The sequence below is a fragment of the Oreochromis aureus genome, linkage group 22 (assembly GCF_013358895.1).
Source record: "Oreochromis aureus strain Israel breed Guangdong linkage group 22, ZZ_aureus, whole genome shotgun sequence".
NCBI lineage: Eukaryota > Metazoa > Chordata > Actinopteri > Cichliformes > Cichlidae > Oreochromis > Oreochromis aureus.
The window spans coordinates 2127131-2149062 of NC_052962.1; the positions used below are offsets into that span (position 1 = coordinate 2127131).

Here is a 21932-nt window from a genome sequence, read left to right on the forward strand (position 1 = left end):
AAAATGCAGTTTTAAAATTTCATTTATTTCATTTATTAATGGGAAAAGCTGCACGTGCCTTGGTATAAAAAAGTGATTGACCCCTGAACTTAATAACTGGTTAAGCCACCGTCAGCAGCAAGAACTGCGATCAAGCGTTTGACAATGAGTCTTTCACCTCACTGTGGAGGGATTTTGGCCCACTCTTCCTTACACAATTGAATTGTTTTAATGCAGCCACATTAGTGCAGGGGTTTCGAGAATGGATGGCCTGTTTGAAGTGATGCCCAATAATATCAGTCAGATTTACATCTGGACTTTGACAAGGTAGCCATCCTGCAGTATAACCCTGAGCTTCAGTTCACAAACTGATGGCCAACCATTTTCCTTCGAGATTTTTGGGTAGAGAGCAGCACTCATGTTTCCATTGGATGGCAGGTCGTCCAGAACATGAAACAGCAAAGCAGCCTCGGACCTTCACACTACCACCACCATGTTTCACTGTTGGTGTGATGTTCTTTTTATTAAATGCCATTGGTTTAATACCAGATGTAACAGTAATCGAACCTTTAAAAAAGTTTGAGTTTTGTTTTGTCAATCCACCAGTGATGGGTCGGTCGCGAATGAAACGGCTTTTAGAGCCGGCTCTTTGAAGTGAACTTTCTCTCACCCTCTCTCTCTCACTATTTTTCGCTTCACGCTGCACGTGAGCCTTGTGTTTGCGCTGAGCAGAGGGGGGAGGGGCGGGAGTTACACTCGCAGCAGCGAGCAGGAGGGAGGGAGAGAAAGAGAGCCAGGGACAACAACAAGAGCCAACATCGACACTTTAGAAAGGTAAAGAAAATGAGTGACACCAAGAAAAGAAGTAAAATCTTTAACCATTTCAATTATATTGACAGTACAAAGGCAGAGTGTAGAGTCTGCTAGAAAAGGATATCATACAGAGGCGGCTCCACATACAGCCTGCACAGGCACCTGAGACCTGTGCACCCATCAGTGCAATGGGAAGATAAAACACAGTCAGTTGAGTGTGATATTAATGAAGGTGCCAGTGTGTCTACTGCAACTGCTGCTGCTGCATCTACAGCACCATGCAGTACACCACCACAAGCACCTAAACAACCCAGAGCTCTATGAAACAGTTTTTGCAGAAGTCTGTGAGCCCAGCAAGACAGAACTCAATTGAAGAAGAACTGACAAAAATGATTGCACTTAATTTCCAACCATTTTCAGTTGTGGATGATAAAGTTTTCAGGAAGTTTATTCGTGCACTGAATCCTATTTTATATTATTGTTGATTATAAATTAATTAAAGCAACAAAACAACCTGAAGAGTCGCTTGGGAGATGAGAGAGCTGGTTCTTTTTATTGAGTTGAGCCAAAGTAGTATGTTCTCTAAAATGAGCCGGAAATCCCATCACTGCAACACATAAAATATTTTTCTCTGAATTCTTAGGGATGTTTTTTGGTAAATCTCAGATGAGCCTGTGTGTTCTTTCCGGTTCTTGCTTCAGTAATAACATCCAAAACAAAATAATAGCCGCTCATATCTACTGTTACTTTTATTACTAACTTTAATATCTTACATCTGCCACTGACGTTACTCTGGCGATCTCGTAGATGGCGACATTAACTCTTTAACACTACAGCACAACTTCAAATTTGGAAGTGTTTTTACGACCGAACGTAGACGTCGGAAAGACGGTTCTTGAAGGTTCGCTGGTGAAAAATGTGTTAAGATTAAATCTGTAGTAACGGGACAGCCTGCTAACGGTTCTTCTGCCTGCATTCGTGCATGTGAAACGCATGACACAGCACTCCTGGCTTTGAAAAAGTCGCAGCATCAGTGTCCTGCAGGGGCAGAATACACCCGAATACACCCCGCTGCAGTCTGCAGAGCATCCGCACTCACAGCAGGCTTGGTGGTCTCCTAAAGCTACTCAGTATATTCTGGAAAAAAGGCGACACAGGTCAGGTAAGATCGTTCGCTGCAGTCATCGGAGGTGTTTGGTTATGGACACTGCGGGTTTTTTATTTTTCTCATTTTGTTTGTGTGTTCTTCCCTTTTCCTTTTTCTTCGTATTTATAAATATATAGATACATGTATATCAGTGTAAGTTAAATACCGTGATGTGTGGGAATGTCCAAAAAACTAGGCAGTGTGATGTTATTCTCATGTTGTGGTGGCAGCCTCTTCTGGAGCGGTGCCAGATCTCACTGCGGTCCAGAGCAGCCCAGCTCTGGGTTTATTTTTAACTGCAGAAACACCGAAACACCATCATCAGTGTCTCTGTAGGCTGCACCTACATTCATGCATCCTTGTGCTTTTCGCTGCCGCAGTCAATAATTTACAGGCTCGATCTGGAAAATGAGTCAGCACATGAATCTTTACGCAGCGATAATCGCAGATTTGTAGTCTGCCAGTAGCTGCATCGCTTCTTTGCTGATCCATCAGTGTTATTACTGCTAAAAGTCAACCCTGCGACCTTGACAGAGACAGTCTGGAGACATTTTTAGTTTTATACAGGGGACAGGTTCACTGATCTTATAGTGGAAACAGTAAAGACTTGATGATTTCTTGATGTACCCTAAATTTACTAATACAGTAATCGGAGATTTTCAGTTTTGCAGTACTTTGCAGGACCTGATTGTGTCTACAATCCCTGAGCAGCCAGTAGGTGGCTCACAACACCTCCAACTAGCAGACATGAGGTCAGGATACAAGGCAAACAGAAAGAACATGGAGTCCACTGACAGAGGCGAGAACATCTCAGTGCAGCAGCCCGTCCAAGCACACTGATCCTAACACAGGACAGCACGCACCTGCAGCTGTAGCAGCAGTTTAAAAAGTAACACAGCGTGCTTTAATGGACACAGTGCTGCTGTTTAATATTTACAGTTCAAAAATGATGAACTTTTCTTTAGCATCTTTTTACTTTGACTCAGTCTTTTCTGTGTATTGAAAGCTGTCGTTTCCCCGTCAGCATCAGGATGGCTCATGAAGAAAAGAACCCGCTGCCTCCAGCAGGGACCCTCTCTGAGGGACAGCGACAGTCCCTCTTTAAGATGGAGCCCAAGACTCTAGGGGTAAAGAAAACCATTCAAAGTTTGTGACATGTACATAGGAACAGATGTCTGTTTATACATAACACATGGGTATTTTTTAAAGCAATATTTGGGGACATATTCAGTGCATTTTTCCTCATTAAGAAGTTTCAAATGTATTGCATGATGTGCTGATGACTTTTTCTGCCACTCTTCTCAGGCAATCCAGATTGTTATCGGGATTTTGATCCTTTGTCTGAGCGCGTCTGTGCTCCAGGTTCACGAAGTCCACTTTACCGGAGATGTGGCTCTCTTCCTCATCGTTGTCATACAGGTCAGTGTGGCGAAAGCTCCAGCAGCTACTTTTAGATTTAGTCAGGTCACATCATCTTTTCATGTTATACTCATCAGCTGCGTCTGACTTCACTGTAATGCACCAGGTGACTGTGTCTGGGTCAGTGCTGGTCCACAGTGGGAGGAGACCTACTCTTTTCTGGGTGTGTACTTCCCATTTGGACAGTCACATTCAGAAGTGATTCAACTTGACGTAGCATAGTAAAACATTAGCCTTACAGGTTATGCTTGGTTTGTATATGAACAATATGATTGTTACTTGCAGGTGAAATGTGTCCTGGTGCTTCATCTCATCAGTGCTGCGTTTGCCACCGCTGCCCTGGGTCTAATGTCCAAGCACCTCCCCTACCGCCAGGACTCTTACCACTGTGAACACTGCCGTAAACTGGAGCTACATGCTGTGGTATTGTCTTTAAATAACAACAGAGAGAAGCTAGTAACACATAAACATTTATTTAATGAGTGTTCATATTTTAAGGCCGAATATTAACTATATCTTTGATGACGCTCCTCTGCTGTAAAATGTGTGACACTCTGGCTCTGCAGCACATGGTGTTACACTTTGGTTAGGACCAGCATCTGCAGGACATCCTAACATAATATCATTAAGATATACTTGCAGTTTCTCAAATAGAAACCTTACTTGCCTAAAAAACATCACAGTGTTGCTGCCAGCAAAGATTCAGGGCTAAAATGCTGGGATTTGATGTTTTTGCTGTCTTTGGGATAAATTTGTCTTGCCTGGTGCAAGACTGAAACAATGTTTGCAGGACATGCTGTAAAGATATTTATCAAAGAAAGTCCAACTAGAAAAAAAGTTACTGTGTAAATATATGTTTACAGTCATCTCAGCAGCCGTTATCATGGCAGTTCCTCTTTTTGTCATTTTAAGTGTTGAGGTTTTTCATGTGATGTCTTTGAGCGTTGATTTAGAACGGCCTGCTAGAGCAACTGCTTCTGTTGGGATATCCGGTGGTTGCCAGGGCGTCACTGACCAGTCTGTGGGCCTGGATGACTGGGTCTTCATAGTGCTGTGGGCGGGGCTCCCAAAATTTCAAGATACTCCTACCTGTGGTAGAACAAAACACAACATTGAGCCTTCTTTTTCCAAGCTGTTAAGACAACCCTGACCTGGATGACTGAAAACCTACACAGACATGCAATTTAATGCCAAACGTAATGAACTGAATTCAGATGTTCCACAGGTGTAGAAAATTAAAGACCTATGCATGCAGACTGCTTCTACAGACATTTGTGATAGGATGCCACCTGTGTAACACGTCCACTCATGAAATTTCCTCATTGTCAACTATTTATTGTATTATAACAAAGTGGAAGTGATTGGGAATGACAGCGACTTTTTGGAGAGTCAACTGCTGCAGACCTCCAAACTTCATGTAGTTTCAGATTAGCTCACGAAGAGTGCGTAGAGAGCTTCATGGAATAGGTTTCCATGGCCGAGCAGCCGCATCCCACCTTAAATCCCCAAGAGCAATGCAAAGCATGGGATGCAGTGGTGTAAGAGCGGACACTGCAAGCCAGGCCAGACCTCGCAAATCTGCTTCAGTAGAAATGGTCAAAAATTCAAACTTCACTTGAATTAGATTCGGCTATCAAGTAGGCTATAGTAGATTTAAGCTAGTGACAGAGCTTGAATGGCTGATGGTAGTTTGATTAATTTGATTAACTTTAATCCCTTACGTATTTTTATTCATCTTTAGGCATGAAAAGATGAATAAGAATACTTCAGAAAAATCCTGATTGAGGTTGTCATAATTCATGCATGACAGGGTTAAATAACAATAATTACAATGAAACGCGTCATACATCTATAGTAACATTAAACAGCCAGTGGGTGGCAGGCTGTGGAGTGACACATCAGTGTCCAATGTAGTGGTTTATGTGCAAGGATACCATCAACACTGACACAAATACAAGAAAACAGCCTTTGAATAGCTGTCCACTGTAGTGACCACTGTGTGTGAAAGGGTTAAAACAACTTTGAATTCTTTATCCACAGTCACAAAATTCAATGTACATTCCTGTAAAAATAATGAAGCAGGAGATGGGTGCTGGTGGATGTTAATGTTCAAAAAAGTGATTCATGATAGTGACTGATTTTCTTATGTTGTTAAGTTTAATATGTCCTATATTAAACTACAGCAGCAGCTCATCATCACACATTCCTGTACGTGAAATTTCTGCCCATTGTATTTTGTGCTGAACCCTTTCAGTACATCAAGGCTTTCACATGCTGTTTTTCAGTCATCCAGAGGACGCCCCCCGTCCTCAGTAACACCCAGTTTGGGATCGTTCAAACCTTCCCTTCCTTTGGTATTTGTTCAGTAAAATATATTTTTTCTCTACAAAATTCAATTTCATGTATTAGAGACCTCAGACAATATTAAAAATTTTTGCTTGGTTCTACCTATGGTAAGGGTACATAGAAATTTTTCATCATACTATTAGCAACTATTTTCCCAGCAACTGCCATCGACCTGCAGCAACCGCTTGCCACATTTGGTCCTACATCTTCACCATGATTGTCATCAAAAATGGCACATGAGTTAATGTCACATGGTTAGTGCAAAACCTCAATAAATGCATGTGAAATAAGGCCAGCTGCCAAAAAAACCTGTGTTTAGGGGGTTAAGCTGTGCCAGAATGATCCAGAATGTTGTTCTGGCACCTTCATTTGATGACCAATTAAATCTGAAAGGCACGTTAATATATATCACTGTTAGTACTTGGTGACAGCTCAGTAATAAGAAAATAAAGACATCGCACGCCCGCTTCCACCATCAACACATCCTTTTGTTCTTCACCTCCCTGTCACGTGTTCACAGTAAATGAACTGCTTCTTATACAGCGCTTTACTCAAAGCGTACTATGCAACATGCCACATTCACAATCACTGTTTCTATGCTTTGTATCTATGCTATCTACTATTCACACTCCAATGATGCATCGGAGAGCAACTTGGGGTTAATATCTTGCCCAAGAATGGCATTCAGACTAGGGGGAGCCAGGGATTGAACCACCAACCTCAGTAGATGACCTGCTGAGCTACAGCCACCCCTTTATATCTGCTCCCAGCCACGGTACAGATATAAAGTCCTGATCTGCATTTTATAGTGTTAGATTTATCTAGCAGCAGGCGTAAACAATACTGTTTGTTTTTTAAGTGGGAGGTCATTTCAATTTTTAAGTGTGTCAAAAAGTATCATCAAACACACAGTGTAGTTAGTTTGTTGCAAAATGTCTGCTAACCAAATGTACAGTTGCTATATTTCCTGGGTATAGAAAGAAAACAGTGTTAATGTTGACAGATGGTGAAAGAAGACAGGAGAGATTAACAGGAAACTTAAGGACCAATCAGAAAGTGACATTTGACACTTACTATCCTAATTCATTTTAAAGTTTTTACATCAGATCATGATGTGCTGCTGGAGTTATGATTTTGCAAAACAAAATGAAATGTGCTAATTTTGTGCTATACAAACTTTGCATGGAAACATGGTAGCACCACTGGGCAGTTTGGTAAGTTTACTGCAGGATAAACTGCTTAGTTTGCAGTATTGTGGTGAAGTTTACACTAATGGGCCGGTACACGACAGTAGCAGACATCAATTTATATTTAAGGTTGATGCTAATTAGATTCACTCACTGAATTCGACCTTTTCTACTAACTTTATAGTGTCTGGAAAATCAGCCACACAGCTCATGAAACATCTGCTTATATCTTGTTGAATTCAGTTGGATAAATGCACAAAAATTAGTGACTATCAGGTGATCACAGCCTCTACATCTGATCTTCCCTTTAAGTCCTGCCTGTTTCTATGCTGTGGATCTTAAAACTGATACTGCACCTCTTTGGTAAATATCAACAGTGGCTTTTTGATGCCAAAGAGGATGTTGGGGTGGTGCTGGTGGTATCAAAAATTCAATACAACAGGGAAATGCGGCTCATGTTAAGTTGTTGATTAACAAGAACTGGACTCTCACGTCTTGTAAACAACATTACTCGGTCTCTTTCTGAGAAACAGACTGTCTTCAACTACAAGACAGTACAAAAACATCACACATTTACACGTTGCAGAGTCACGTCACAAAATCAGTTGTACCACGATGTTGCTGAATTGTGAATGGCAAAGAGGGCCTCTAAGTTAAAAGATATAGTCTGTGAAAGTGGCTCCAATGTTTTGAATGTGTTGTAGAAAATAGGGATCGCAACTTTTTTACACGGTAGATTGTCACATGGCCACGTACATGGATGATGCATGTAATGTAGCATACACAGAGCTGTCAGCTGGGTATTAAATGTAGTTTTCCTTTAATAGAATCACATAAATTCATAGTTGACCCTGCACATTTTTAAAAAGGAGACTATGTTTCTTTGTCTTTACTGTCCACTGCAGCAACATTGTTTCAGGAAATGCACCGGGCTGATCGAGCAAAAGTGTAAAGTAAGTGACGGACTGTTGTTATAACTAATATTTTGGACTGGTTAAAAGTCGTGTCTTTGAAGTGTGCATGTAGAAGATAGACATATATTTGGGTCAGACAAAAGATGTCATTTGTTGTTTTTGGTTTTTTTGAACAATCACTGTCACTGAAATAAACATGGTTTTCTGATCATATATGTTCACATACTTCTCTCTCATATTTCTCTAGCTATTGATTGATGGTATTCTGGGAACACTGGTTATATTCCTGGTGCTTGAGCTGCTAATCTGCATCACTGCCATGCTGTTTGGTCTCAGCGTCCTAGCTGCTGGTGGCAGCCAGGTAAGCCTTGATACCTTAAAGCAGGAGTGGGGACCTCCAGGCTTCAAGGTTTTAGATGTGTCCTCGATCCAACACAGCTGGTTTAAATGGCTAAATGACCTCAACATGTCCTGAAGTTCTCCAGAGGCCCGGTAACGAACTAATCATCTGATTCAGATGTGTTGATCCAGGGTGAGATCTAAACCTGCAGGTCTCCACTCCTGCTTCAAAACTTAACTGAACAAGAATGCACAAGAAGTTACAGAGAGTTTTTGATATCTGATAAATATGCATTCATGTTAGAGCATTTGCCCTTAGTTCGAAAACTTACCTGGTTTTCTCCTTAAATCTGTGAATAAATTTAGCATCATGTCATTGTTGTGGTTTGACTCTGATGAAATGAAGAATTGTAAATGCCACAACATCACAACAGAAATATATTCCTGTGCTGCAGCAGGTGAAACAACAGAGAAATCTTTGTGGTAATGCGTAGGCTGACTTTAGAAACACGATGAAACATCAGATTCCACGGAGCTGTTTAAAGTTGGCCTTTTCAAAGAGCAACATGTCATATCTAGGTAATTGTGTGAATGTGTCGTACAGGCCCCCAGTGAGAGACCCGTCTATCCACAAACTCGCCCCCCACCTGTCCCAGCTATGGAGACTGTTCAGGCCGTTCAGTCTGCTCGAGCTGCTGCTGAGCCAACTCAGGTAACATAACACCTGTGTGTAATACAATGTGGCACCTATAACTGAATCATCCTGCTTTTGGTGAGAGCATTAAGAATGACTTCCAGATTTCGATGCATAATCAGTGTGTGAGTGTATGCATGAATGTAATCTGTGCATAGGTTGAAGGTGCTATATGAACTTGCATGTGCATATATATATTTACAGATGTGAATGAGGCTTGTAGCGAAACACACTTTGAGTGCTCAGAGGAGAAAAGTGTGATATGTTTACAGCCTGCTGTTGGTACCTTTACTGATCTGGAATAAAAATCTGATTTATGATGGTCACATCAGATTTGAACCCCGAGGGTTTTCACCTCGTGCCCTTTAACCTTCTTATTTATTACCTACAGTATGCTGATACATACACTGACATTGGACTGCTCTCTTTGTGTCAGCAGGTGGCTGTAGTTGTGACAGAACCTGATTCAGAGCAGGTAGAGGACATCTCCACCCCACCCACTGAACCCCAGGTGGAGCCAATAGAAACCACAGAACCCTGAACTCAGCACACAGAGCTCACAGTGGTGTCATGTCAGTCACAAGAGACAGCTTACATCTGAGTGTCAACAGGGAAGCCATATTCCGTATGTTATGCGTTTGGAAAATAAATGTGAATGTTTAACAAGTTTCTGGCATGTTTGATCACAGCATCAGTGTTAGTGCTGCTGTCCCTACAGTATACTATGGTGTAGTTGTGAAATGGAACAGTTTTATTACTAATGTTGACATGGTAGCACTTTATAATAATGTCACACTATTAAGCCTTATTAAGGTATTAACAAGTGAGTAATTCATCATTTACACAGCATTACTGCGCCGTAGTATGCCATTTATACTTCTATCAATATCAAAACGCTACATGACTTAGTAGATTAATAAAGTTGTGAAATATAAAGAACAGAATTGGTCGATATTATAAAAGCAGCGATTTTAGCCCACTGTCTGTAATACTGTGTTCGACTGCCCCAGCACTCTCATCCTGCTTGTAACTCAGGGTTTCTCTCATCAGCTGCTGACGTGTAAGCCTCTTACTTACTTATGCACTGAAATGTTCTCCAATGAGAACTCAAAGAGAGAAATATCTCTAAAAATATAACGGTCATAATGCTGTTCTCATCATTGTTTATTGTTTTTGGCAAATTAGGGACAAAGATGAGGTTTTCATAAAATCCGAGCAGTTGGAACTCAAGTCGTTAAATCCACAGGACACATATGTGTATCTCCACAGTTATTTTAGCAGATCAAACCTATCTGACACTGCTTTCATGTATGGCTTCTTAGTCCTGTTGTCATTCTTTGTTCAAACCACTATAATATAGAATTAATTGTAAATGAATGTATGAAAACTTTAATCTCACTGAAAATAAAATTACTGCTGCACAGATAAATCACTCTCTAAAGCTTAGCTTGAAATGTTGAATTGTTACTAATGATTTTTTTTTAGCACAAATCTGCTGAATCCAAAGCGGGGTTGTTCTGTCGAGTCTACAGATTGTATGTTAATGGAATATTAACCACAGCCTTGTCTTTTTTTTCTATATAATTTTTAGATCATTGTGAATCTTCCTTAGCATGCACACATAAGGCCACATTCAATTCTGCTAAATAAAGTCAAGCTTTGTTTTAGCTTTGTGTGATTATGTGTAATTAATTTCATGTTTGTGCAGAGAGCTGAATGTTGCTTATGGTAAAAAAAAACAAACAAGCTAGACAGTGAATAAAGTTCAGGTTAGCTAATGTAGTTTATGAGACTAGTGTCCATCATACTTTTGTGATATAATGTAACAATAATATGACCAACATTAAATTTATTGCATTAATATGTGGAATATAATTAAAAATTAGAAAATTAACTAAAAAGTGACATTTAACTCAGCGCCTCAGTAAAGATTCAAGGTGCATTCAGTAATAATTTAGCAGTATTACTCAGAATAATCTGTAAACTGGGCCACATTAGTACAGCGTGAGCTTCGTTGTTACTTGATCCACACAAATATGGAAAAAAAAGTTTGCTATACCAAATATTATTTTATCTTCTCCACTACTACCTGCATTCCAAATATTGTACAGGTCTGTGGTTTATGTGCTTAAATAGCCGTGTATTTATGTGAAACCTGTCTGCCAACCCGAAATGATTACAGATCCATCCTGGCCCCCTCACTGACACCTTCCTGGCTCCGCCTTAGAAAACATTAGCATGAATTCTGTCTTACCTTTGCTGTCTTGCTTCCAAAACTTAAATCCAGCGCAATTAAATTGCATTAACTGAATAACTCCATTTCCCACAATGCCTCAGAGCAGGGACATTTCACTTGAGCAGCATCAGTCTTTGCACAGGTAATATCCATTCATGGTTTTTTGGAGTTTATTGTCTACTGCAGCATATTTTCAAAGGGGTGAAATGCTATAAAATACAAAACACATTTAGGCATTTTTCTGTGTTGAGTTACTTTGGCACAAAAGCCTCCACTGTAATATTTGCACCTCTGATGAAGTCTCACAGGTGTAAGCTTTATTTTGATAAGATTACTGCTTACACAGAGTTTGTAATTGAAACTCCATCTCATCTTTTCTTGTAATAACTTTACATATGAAAGTGATATTTGATATGTCACTTTACAAAGCTGCAAGAATGAACAATTTCTGCATACATTACAGAAAGTGAGCCAGACACAAAATATTCATTTGAAAAAAATATAACTAAGTCGCAACAGAGGTTTTCAAAGGCTAAAAAGAATGAATATTTGAACATCTTCAGTTCCATGACAACTGGACAGCTCACTAAGGAACATTAAATGGTAAATGGACTGGTTATTATTTAGCACTTTCAACTCTGAGCTCTCAAAGTGCTTTTAATTTGCCTCATTCACACCAATTCATACATGTACTTTTTCTATATGTATATGTAAGTACTGTTTATATAACATTCACACACATTCATACTCCAGTGGATGTGTCAGAGACGAACTTGGGGTCACTATCTTGCCCAAGGATATTTGACATGGATATTTGACACTGGAGTCACAACTGGTTGGAAGATACTGGCTTCAACTGATATACATGGAATGCATTCTCATGGATGTCAGCAATTTGAGGCACACAGCCACAGAGTTAATGATTTCTTCAATGAAAAGCAGTCCCAAGTAATGTGGTTTCTTTGACATGCATTTGAGAGGACTGTCCTTAGAGGAACCAGACTTTCTTGCCTTCCACATACTGTTGGGCTAGGGACCTCATCCAGTCAGTCAACTGGCGGTTTTGTTCTGCTGTGCGCTGGAGGAAAGCATAAGATTCTCCGGCAGTGGTTTAGGTGATGTTGGACTTGTCAGGTCACAAATTTTGAAGCCAACTTGAAAACCTTCTCCAGCCAATGATGTCCAGATCCTGCTTTTTAGATCCCATTAAAATCAAAAAGATCCTCTAGAAAAGATTAAAATTCTGGAAACAGTTTATTAAACAGAGTCATATGAACAGCAAAACAGTACATCACATTACACAGAACAGCAAGACAACAGATCACAAAGCAAGCAAAGCAAACCTCAGGCTGTAGAGGCTGTAAGCACAGACAGGAAAAAGCTGGTGGGGGCACATCTGATGCTCCTTTATAAGGAGTCGAAACCTCTCCTAAACACCAATCAGTCCTTTTTGACAGTTTTAGGGCCAAAGTGAGGTCATGAAGTTTAAACTTAATTTGGCAGTTATGCTTGGATTTACATAATATTAGGTCTACATTGTTAGAATCCCAGCCGCAGTGAGATTCTAAAAATGTCCTGTGGAGGGCAGTATTGAGCTTAGTGTGCCGCCCATTGTAACAGAAGAAGTCGACGACTAACAGGCAGCACCGAGAAGCCGGTCCACAGAGGGACGTTCAACAATTCTCTGAGATTTTCCACGTACAATAATCAAAACGTCGTACGCAATGAGGTATCCGAGTGTAGCTCGTTGGGCAATGTGTTTTAAGTCGAGTACTATAAAGTCTTTGAATTCTTACCTCGTACCTGTGCTACAAGCTAGCTCTGAGTGCCTGATAGAGCCAGTTACTGCCTTCGTAATTTAAAGCCAGTGGTGTGTATTGTCTGAAAGCTCGCTGCTTTCCTTTTTTTCCTTCAATGAATCCAAACGTCCGAGCAGCGTGTAGCAGGAGCTTCCTCGGTGTAGGGAAGGCTACAATAGTAGACATATGTTAGCAACCATCCCGTTGGCTAATAGCTACCCTGCTGGAAAGCTAAATGAAACAAATGTGCTTTGGCTCAGTGAAGCAGCGCTGATGTAGTGCATTGGTTTCTCTACATTAAGTCATTACATCACAACATCATTACACGTTGGCTCAGTCGCCAAACGTGGTTTGTGCACGCACTAACGTCAGCTGTGTTGTGTTTGTGTCCAGAGGAGACCGCGGCAGAGGCCGAGGCGGCCGCTTCGGGGCCCGCGGAGGACTGGTCCAGGGGTGAGTTCACCAGCCCAGATGTGTTGGCTGATTTTCAGTAATGTCTTGGTTCGTCGTTCGAGCGCTAAGCCCCATTTACACGTTATGTAGGGAATATTACTCTCTTTGTGGTGCCAGGTGTTTTGTCCATAAAACACAGGTCACCACGACTTCATTCACAAAGTCCAGCTCGCTCCAAGGCCTCATAAATGTTGCTGGCAGTGTGAAGTGACAGTACCCATAAGGCTACACGGGTGTAAGCAAAACTCCGACATCTGTGGATGAAATAAATCATTTTTAGAAATTTCTCAATTTCCAATAAAAATTCACAAGTAATAAAATAACATTTGTTTTGCCGTGAATCAGCTTTTATCATTTAGCCGTGACAGTGCAACGAGGCGCTCTTTAAAGATCTCATGAACATTTGTTTTTATGATGATGTAACGTGTGAGCTATGAAAATCTGACTGCCAGCGTTCTGTCAGCACACTTTCATGTTTTGCTGTTAACCTAACTGCTTTTGTTCCCTACATAACACAATACAATTTTATAGTATAGTACCAGCTTAGAGTGCTGTAGTGCTGTAATGCTGAGGAATCAGAATCAGAATACTTTATTGATCCCTAGGGGAAATTATTATTTAGGGGAAAGAACCTGAACCGTAGACACTTTCAGGGCCGACTCATAACCACCATAAAAGTACTGTGTGCGGCATTTATGTGCTTCACTGCAGCTGAACTCGTCTGGGTTCCTGTTTGTGTCTCTGCAGTCCCACATACTGTTGCTCCAACAGCACCAGTCAACACACACACGCTGTACTGTGCTCCTGTTCCTCTGCTTATTCCACTACAGAGAAGCAGACCTCAATGTGTCAGAATGTAAATGCTGAAATCACTATGCTTCATATTTTTGTGTCCTGTTCTCAGACAACAGAACAACTGTGAAATCTTGCCTTCAATGTTGTGCTTTAACACTGCCAACCCCGGTAACTGGAATGAAAACCACTAACACTGCTGTGTAACCACTGAAATACAGACCCTGGAACTGCAATGTTGTTTAACCAAATCTGACAAAACTTTATTTTTGTTTAGGTACCGGCCATTTGTCCCACACATTCCATTCGATTTTTATGTGGTAAGTATGTGTGGTGGTATGAATTAGAAACTTTTCACCAAATTACAAAGCAGCAAGACGTCAGCCAGCAGTCAGTGTATAATGAAAGTGTAGAGTGGTTCTAAAGGAGCAATGCAAGTACTCAAGCAGACTGTTGTTTGTCACAAGTGTGAGATGGCCTTCCCCAGAGTGAAGCCTGCACCTGATGAGACGGCTTTCAGTGAGTGTCTGCTGAAAAGGAACCAGGATCTGAGCCCCACCCCTGCAGAGCAGGTCAGTCCGTGAGCCTGCACTCATTCAGCAGTAATGGAACTGACCTGCTGTTTCAGTTCACTTACACAAACCTTGTTCGTTGTCCGTCAGTCTTCCATCCTGTCCCTGGTCACAAAGATCAACAATGTGATCGACAACCTGATTGTTGCACCTGGCAACTTTGAAGTGGTGAGTCGAACATGAGTGAATGAGTCGTAATGGCTTCAGTGAAGTGCACACGCTGCTTGTGTCACTGGTGTGTGTGTCAGCTGTTCTCTCAGAGCTGAACTGAAACTCAAGACTGTTTAGAAACAACACTGAATCACTTGAATACAGTTAGAAGTATCCAGTAACAGTGCTTTGTGGACTATACAGCTTCATTTTCATTGGACAGATTTCATATTTATATTATAAGCTAATTAATAATAATGTCTTTCATGTCAGTAATCTTGTACTTGTCGACTTGTAGCAAATTGAAGAGGTGCGTCAGGTGGGTTCCTACAAGAAGGGCACCATGACGACAGGACATAATGTTGCTGACCTGGTCGTAATCCTCAAGATTCTCCCTACATGTGAGTAATTTATGGCACAATTACACTGTCTAAAGAGAAGTTGCTGCTCCAGCACACATCATTTCTAAGCCTAAGAAGCTCGGAAAGAAAAGCATCTGGACTTCTTTAGGTTTCTTGAAGACGTTTCATCTGAGAAGCTTCTTCAGTTCTAAGAGAAATTGGCAGAGAGTCCCAGATTTTCCATGACGCTCCCAAATAAGGTTTCAAATCTGAGACTCTCCACCAATTTTTCTTAGAACTGAAGAAGCTTCAGAACCTAAAGAAGTCCAGACGCTTTTCTTTCCAAGCTCCTTAAACTACGATGACCTGGATGACTGAGAACCTTCACAGACATCATTTCTAAGCCTTTTTGATGCTGTACGTTGTGCTGCTTCTTGTCACTTGGATAATTTGGCAACTTGTTTGCAGTTATTAAAGAATCTATGGTGATAAAGTCTCAAAGTACAATCTGTTTATTTTTAAATCCATAAAAATAAAGGCACCAATGACATCAGGTTTTCGATCTTGTTTTTCGAGCCACATGTAGTTTGGGCTGTAACCAGATGGGTTCTCCTTGTATGTGACGGTCCTCAGTTTGAGCAGGTGTTATTTTCTGACTTTCGACCATCAGTGTGATGTTGCTTATAGAGACAACCTGAAAGGAGGGGCTTCTAAAATGTTTGATTGTCCGTTGTATCTATTGATATTTCATATAAAGCCCTATTAGCACTGTTTGTTGTGTGGGTTGTTCTTGTCCCCTTTGTGTCGCGCTCTGAGGGTCATTGTTCTTTACAGTGGAGGCTGTAGCTGCCCTCGGTAACAAAGTAGTGGAGACCCTTCGCACACAAGACCCTACTGAAGGTAAACAGACTTGTGGTGTTTGAATGGCTGCTTTTGTGTGGGCGAGTCCTACTCTGACCATTTCATGTTGTACATATTCAAATGGAATTTGATTTAGTAAATGTTGTTTCTTTTTTCAGGATAAAATTATTTGGTTTAATAAAGTTATTTGACTCATGGGCTGTCACACTAACCAAAGCTTGTAACCAAGTGCTTATCAGCCTTGCAGCTGTAAAGTGTGCCTAACACAGTGTTTAACTCCTCCCCTCAGTGCTGTCCATGTTGACCAATGAGACTGGCTTCGAGATCAGTTCAGCTGATGCTACAGTGAAGATCCTCATCACCACTGTCCCCCCTAACCTGCGCAAACTGGACCCCGAGCTGCACTGTGAGACTTTTTACTTGGTCTGGAGACACAAATTTGCACAGTTGGCCAGTCTTGGTACAAATGCACCACGTGTAGCACTGTGGTCGTTTAAAAAAATGAATGTTTTTTGTTTCCTTACTCCTCAGTGGACATCAAGGTGCTGCAGAGCGCCCTCGCTGCCATCCGTCACGCTCGCTGGTTTGAGGAGAACGCCTCTCAGTCAACGTGAGGAAAAGTCGTATTTTACCTGGTCTGCTTTTACAGTAAAAATACAAATAAGCTCACTTGAACTTGGTTTGTTTCACATGTCTAATCTTTAGAGTCAAAGTATTGATCCGCCTGCTGAAAGACTTGAGGCTGCGTTTCCCTGGATTTGAACCCCTGACGCCCTGGATCCTAGATCTGCTGGTAAGTTCCATAAATGATGTCCTCAGTGAATAAATAATCCATGTCCACAACGTTGAAGTCCTTATTTATTGGAAGGACATTAAACGTTGGTTTGTTTCATAAAGCAGTGAGTGTATTCCCTCTTCTAGGGCCACTCTGCAGTGATGAACAACCCCTCCAGGCAGCCTCTGTCTCTGAACGTGGCCTACAGGTCAGTTGTCAGATTGCACTTGTTTTTTTCTAGTCGCTGTGGAAGAAACGTTTCTCATTGTTGTTGTTCTTGAAGGCGCTGCCTGCAGATGCTGGCTGCTGGTCTCTTTCTGCCTGGCTCTGTGGGCATCACTGACCCCTGTGAAAGTGGAAACTTCAGAGTGCACACAGTCATGACTCTAGAACAGCAGGTAGATCTGCTCCAATGCTTTTTATTCCTGCAGGTCGCACTGTACAGTTTCTTATTTGTGCCAAGCTTAATCGTGTCAGGGTGGAACTGGAAACATGTTTATGTCACACTTAACACAATACAGAATATTCAGCACTGAAGCTCTGAGCGATGATGTGATAAACAGGAAGTGTGTTTGTGCAGGACATGGTGTGTTTCACCGCTCAGACTCTGGTGAGGGTGCTGTCTCATGGAGGCTACAGGAAGATCCTCGGTCTGGAGGGAGATGCCAGCTGTAAGATAACATCATTATTCTCTGTTCTCTGTACCTTAACATGTAGTCTATAGTTTATGGGCTAAATGAACAAACGCCTGATTTCTCAGTTTAAATTCAGTTTTAATTAAATGCACACATCGCGTGTCAGGTAATGAAGGAATGACCCACACCTGTCCACTAAAAACACCTTTGGTTATTTTTTTTTAACGTTATCTAAGATCTGGGAACACCTTCTCCAGTACGAGTGTAAATAAACCTCAGTGTTTTAGACCATATTCATATTTGATAAACATTCTAAATAATGTTTGTCAGGGTCCATATTTATAACTGGATGTTTATGTAATATTCAGTTATGGACAGAAATGTACTCATAATGAACGTCACTGTAATTTTGGGCTTTTAACGATTTCTTTGATTGGTTCCTTTTCTAGGCTGGACTGGTGGTGCACAGCATTCATCTTTAGTTGCACAACTTTGAATTTATTTGGGATTTTCCATTTGGATTATTTAGGAAAGCCCATAAAGGGTCAAAATTCTAAACACAGGCTCACAGATGTACACATGCCTCCACTAATATTTGGTTAAACGTCCCTCAGCAAGCTCCATCTCGACCAGATGCTTTTGGTAGCCATCACCAAGCTGCTAGCATCATTCTGTCTTGATAGCTGGTGTAATTGGCAGAGTTGATTCAAACTTGTTGGTTTCTGGTAGGGCTGCCACAAACGATTATTTTGATAGTCGACTAGTCACCGATTATTTTTGCGATTAGTCGACTAATCGGATCATGCATCCATTGGACGTAAAACGTACAGCTTATTGCACCAGCATGCATCTGCTCTTATATAACATTAGCTTACAGTTTTAAGTGTTTAAGGTATGTGCTAACTAAAAATAAAGACAAGATGATAGTTTATTAAATTTAATGAGATTTACAGATTGTTTCGGTGAAGTTTAATAAACTCCTTGCTATCTAAAATATAACAGGACACCGGAGTAAATTCTCGAGCATCTCACACTTCTGATAATCAGTTGTCTGCTTGACGTTTATTCAGCTGTGTAAAAACTATAACTTTAATCTCAGCCAAACCGATTTACTCGGGAACAAATAAAATACTAAAAAAAAGGCCAAACAATAACATTTTTAAGTTATCTAAGTGACTTATATATGTTTAACCCGAGTAGCGAAAGACGGCGGTGGGTTTGAAAACGATTTGCTGGGAGTCCGGTGCTCTCACGGGCTCTAGTGAGCCTTGCCCCCGGCTAGCTATCGAGCTAGTGGGTAACAGACGTCTCCGAAAACGTCGGAGCGCTTTTGAAAATATGTGGTGTCTTGATAAACTGACCAGATATTTGAGGTTTACTCAGTTACATTCTCGCCTGAAAATATGTTAAACGTTTATTTTGTGACCCAGAAAGATTAATAAGAGTAATATTAAAACTAACTAGCTGCCGCCATTGTTGAAAACTGAGCAGGGCCGCGCTATGAATTCTGGGACACTGCTTCTTCTTCTTCTTCGGTGTTTAACGGCAGCTGGCATCCTTGTACATGCAGTGCTGCCATCATCTGTTTCAGTCCATTATTACACTCTTAAATCTTACTACTTATTCCTGCGTCTTTTGTGATCTTACAAAGCTTCAAACGACGCGTCGACTATTAAATCAGTCGTCGACGATTTTGATAGTCGACGTAATCGTGACTAGTCGACTAATCGTGGCAGCCCTAGTTTCTGGTGATGTAGACAATACATCATGAAGGTTTATCACACTTAATTTATCTTATCAGAAAAAGACTGCATGTAATTGTCAGCTTGCCCCTTTTTCATCATAGTCTGATACTGGACTCCGTGTTATGGTAACATTTATGGCAGGTTTTAGTGACAGTGTATACTTTATACAAACTATAATATCTTATTGGATTAAACAGATATTGACAAAGTTGAACTTTAAGCCAATAATTTTCAGTTGAAAAAGATGCTAAACTGTAATGTTAGTACTCAAAATCTGAGCCTCGGTGGTTTCTGGATTATTTCCTGTCAGCTAACAGTTTGACAAAGCGGTGACACTGAGTCTGAATAACCTGATCTTACATACAGTTGTTTGAATTGATCTTGGACTCTGCAGTTGCTCATAAATAGCTCTTGTCTGGAAGAACAACAACAATATCCATGTCCATGATAAATGTATGTCAACTTCTACCCATAACTGTGCATCTTTCCTACAATGCCACTGTTGAGCTTCGCAGGTCCTGCGATGAAACACGTGTTGGCTACAGAGCCTGACAGAATGTAGCACAGAGCCCAGAAACACACAATGAAACAGTGACTGGTGTGCCTGGCCTGGTAGTTTGAATCTCATTTAAAATGAGCGCAGGTTTATTTTAATAAGTGTGCAGTCAGTTATGAATGAGCAGGAACAGACTTGTCTCAGTTTCAGCATGAAAACTGAAGGAGTCGGGCAAAAAGAAGTCTTCTGGGACAATCCCAGTTTAGAATGAGCATTTTTGCCCTCGTGACTGGGTGTAGTCACTGTGTACACACACTGACACGAGACTCGAAGAGTTTAAAGTTTGTTTTTACACATCTACGCTGTAAAAGGCTGATCAGGTATTGGGAAGGCTGGGCGCTGTGGACAACAATATGAGGACTCCAGGACAAGGCAGCCTAGGACTTTCAAATTTCCACCGTAGGAACATCCACTAAAACTCTTGGCATGTTTGAATTTCAGTGACCTCAACTGTAAGGTCAGGGTCAGAGGTCAAGTTTTCAGAAAATCATTTAGGATCTACTCGGGCTGAACAGCAGCATGTCATGTTGAGGTGTGATTTATAAATTGTACCTGCTGTAAAATAATATAAAATAATATTGTTTCTGCAGACTTGGCAACAGAGATGTCAACATGGGATGGCGTGATCGTGACTCCCTCAGAGAAAGCCTACGAGAAACCTCCGGAGAGGAAGGAGGAGGAAGATGAAGCTTTGGAGGAAGGAGGGGACGGAGAGGATGAGAGCATGGAGACGCAGGAGTAACGAAGAGGTTCGAGCATCACCAGCATCCACTGCATTGCAAAGGATGAATGCTCAGTTGCATTTATCTTAAATAGCTGCAAACACAGTTTGAAGTGTTTCTAAACCAGAAGAATTCTTCCTCACCGCATGGCTAAAATGTTCATCACCGTGTGTCCTCTCTGACAAACACGACCTCGTTCTGCTTTCTTCCACAGTGAACGTGGGTAATTTATCGTCCCTTCAGCCTGACCACTGTACACTCTGAAAGACCAGCAGCAGAGGAGTTCGTACGACAGTCACTGGTCCCCTCGTGTGTCCCAATTTTTTTTTTTTTTTTTTTTTTTATAAATGGTAATGTAACTTTGTCTTGGTTTTGTTTGTACTTCCTTTTTGTAACAGTTGACATAAACTTATTTCTAGTTTTACCGAGTCTTCTGTGTCCTTTGCAAAGATGAAGGTGAACTGGGAAGAATTAACATGCAGGTCTGGTCACACGTCTCACTCATTACAATTAAACTTGTAGGAAGTGAAATCTATGCAGAACATATGTATGTTGTGTATAGACATAACATATGTAACATACATGTCACCAATATGTTTCTAAAGGTGCTATGACATGAAATTCACACCAGATGCCAGTAACAACCCATCCAGTCAAACCATAGATGTCCATAACTCTGTAATAATGAGAAATGACACAGGGAAATGTATTGAACAAGGTCACTGAAACGTATTTAATACTTTGTACAAAACCCTTTGTTGGTAATGACTGTTGGTTAGTTCTTTTGAGTCAGCTGATTGGCTGGCCCATGCTTTATTTTCTTTCTGTGAAACCAGCTGAGCGTTTTCAGACATCAGTCTCATCTTTATCATCCTGATAGATGGCAGCAATTTTTATTTTGTCTCTGTCAATTTTTCCATTCATCCTTCCTTCAATTATATCAGGCATTTCAGTGCAGTGTGCTGAAGAAGAGCCCCACACCACGATGTTCCCACCTCCAGACTTGGTACAGTGTTTTTGGGGTGATATGTAGCACCTTTCAAACATGGTGTGCATTACAGCATCCAAAGAGTTCAGTTTTGGTCTCAGCTAATATTATATATATTCTATATTCTCCCAGTATTTCACAGGCATGTCTAAATGTTGTTCAGCAAACTTTAAACAGTGAGCACTACTCATCGTTTTCTTTAAAACAATTGTTTCTGATGACTCCAGGTCTTCCTGCAGCTCTCCACAGGTGCTCCTTGGCTCTTGGACAAATTTTCTGAGAATTCTTCTCACTATTCTGAAATCTTGCGCCACACCTTATTGTGGAATCTCCACTTCCAGATTATGGCCCAACAGCACTCACTGGCTATTTCAGTAGTTTAGAAATAATTCTGTAACCAATGCAATCAGTATGTTTTGCAACAATTAGGTTGCGAAGGTCTTTGCAAGCTCAATTGTTTCACCCATCA

The 21932-nt window shown here is 41.0% G+C and overlaps 2 protein-coding genes across 6 annotated transcripts; both read left to right on the forward strand.

The window, feature by feature from the left end:
* The first annotated feature begins 1463 nt into the window (after positions 1-1463).
* LOC116333401 lies at positions 1464-10505 on the forward strand. 5 transcript variants are annotated; one of them, XM_039605993.1, is made up of 10 exons: positions 1464-1954; positions 2611-2828; positions 2964-3066; positions 3245-3358; positions 3465-3521; positions 3644-3781; positions 7797-7844; positions 8053-8166; positions 8749-8856; positions 9275-10505. In XM_039605993.1, the coding sequence occupies exons 3-10, from the start codon at positions 2971-2973 to the stop codon at positions 9377-9379; spliced, it is 780 nt and encodes a 259-aa protein (XP_039461927.1). In that variant the 5' UTR covers positions 1464-1954; positions 2611-2828; positions 2964-2970; the 3' UTR covers positions 9380-10505. The 5 variants fall into 5 exon arrangements, with proteins under 5 accessions (XP_039461927.1, XP_031612486.1, XP_031612487.1 ...); XM_031756626.2 differs by lacking the exon at positions 2611-2828; XM_031756627.2 differs by lacking the exon at positions 2611-2828 and having other exon boundaries at positions 9278-10505.
* A 2167-nt stretch (positions 10506-12672) lies between these two features.
* ilf2 (interleukin enhancer binding factor 2) lies at positions 12673-20899 on the forward strand. The gene is made up of 15 exons (XM_031756615.2): positions 12673-12803; positions 13267-13326; positions 14396-14438; positions 14586-14690; positions 14781-14858; positions 15139-15241; positions 16016-16081; positions 16332-16448; positions 16574-16652; positions 16748-16835; positions 16964-17025; positions 17101-17215; positions 17398-17488; positions 20344-20502; positions 20690-20899. Exons 1-14 carry the CDS (start codon positions 12799-12801, stop codon positions 20493-20495), a joined length of 1164 nt encoding a protein of 387 aa, XP_031612475.1. The 5' UTR covers positions 12673-12798; the 3' UTR covers positions 20496-20502; positions 20690-20899.
* Positions 20900-21932: the final 1033 nt, after the last annotated feature.

Coding starts and splice junctions, on each gene's coding strand:
- LOC116333401 (XM_039605993.1), top strand. CDS start 2,971: ATGGCTCATGAAGAAAAGAACCCGCTGCCTCCAGCAGGGACCCTCTCT. Junction 3,359..3,464: donor TCCTCATCGTTGTCATACAG/GTCAGTGTGGCG, acceptor GTAATGCACCAG/GTGACTGTGTCTGGGTCAGT. Junction 7,845..8,052: donor TGATCGAGCAAAAGTGTAAA/GTAAGTGACGGA, acceptor ATATTTCTCTAG/CTATTGATTGATGGTATTCT.
- ilf2 (XM_031756615.2), top strand. Junction 16,836..16,963: donor CCTGGATCCTAGATCTGCTG/GTAAGTTCCATA, acceptor TCCCTCTTCTAG/GGCCACTCTGCAGTGATGAA. Junction 17,489..20,343: donor TCTGGAGGGAGATGCCAGCT/GTAAGATAACAT, acceptor TTGTTTCTGCAG/ACTTGGCAACAGAGATGTCA.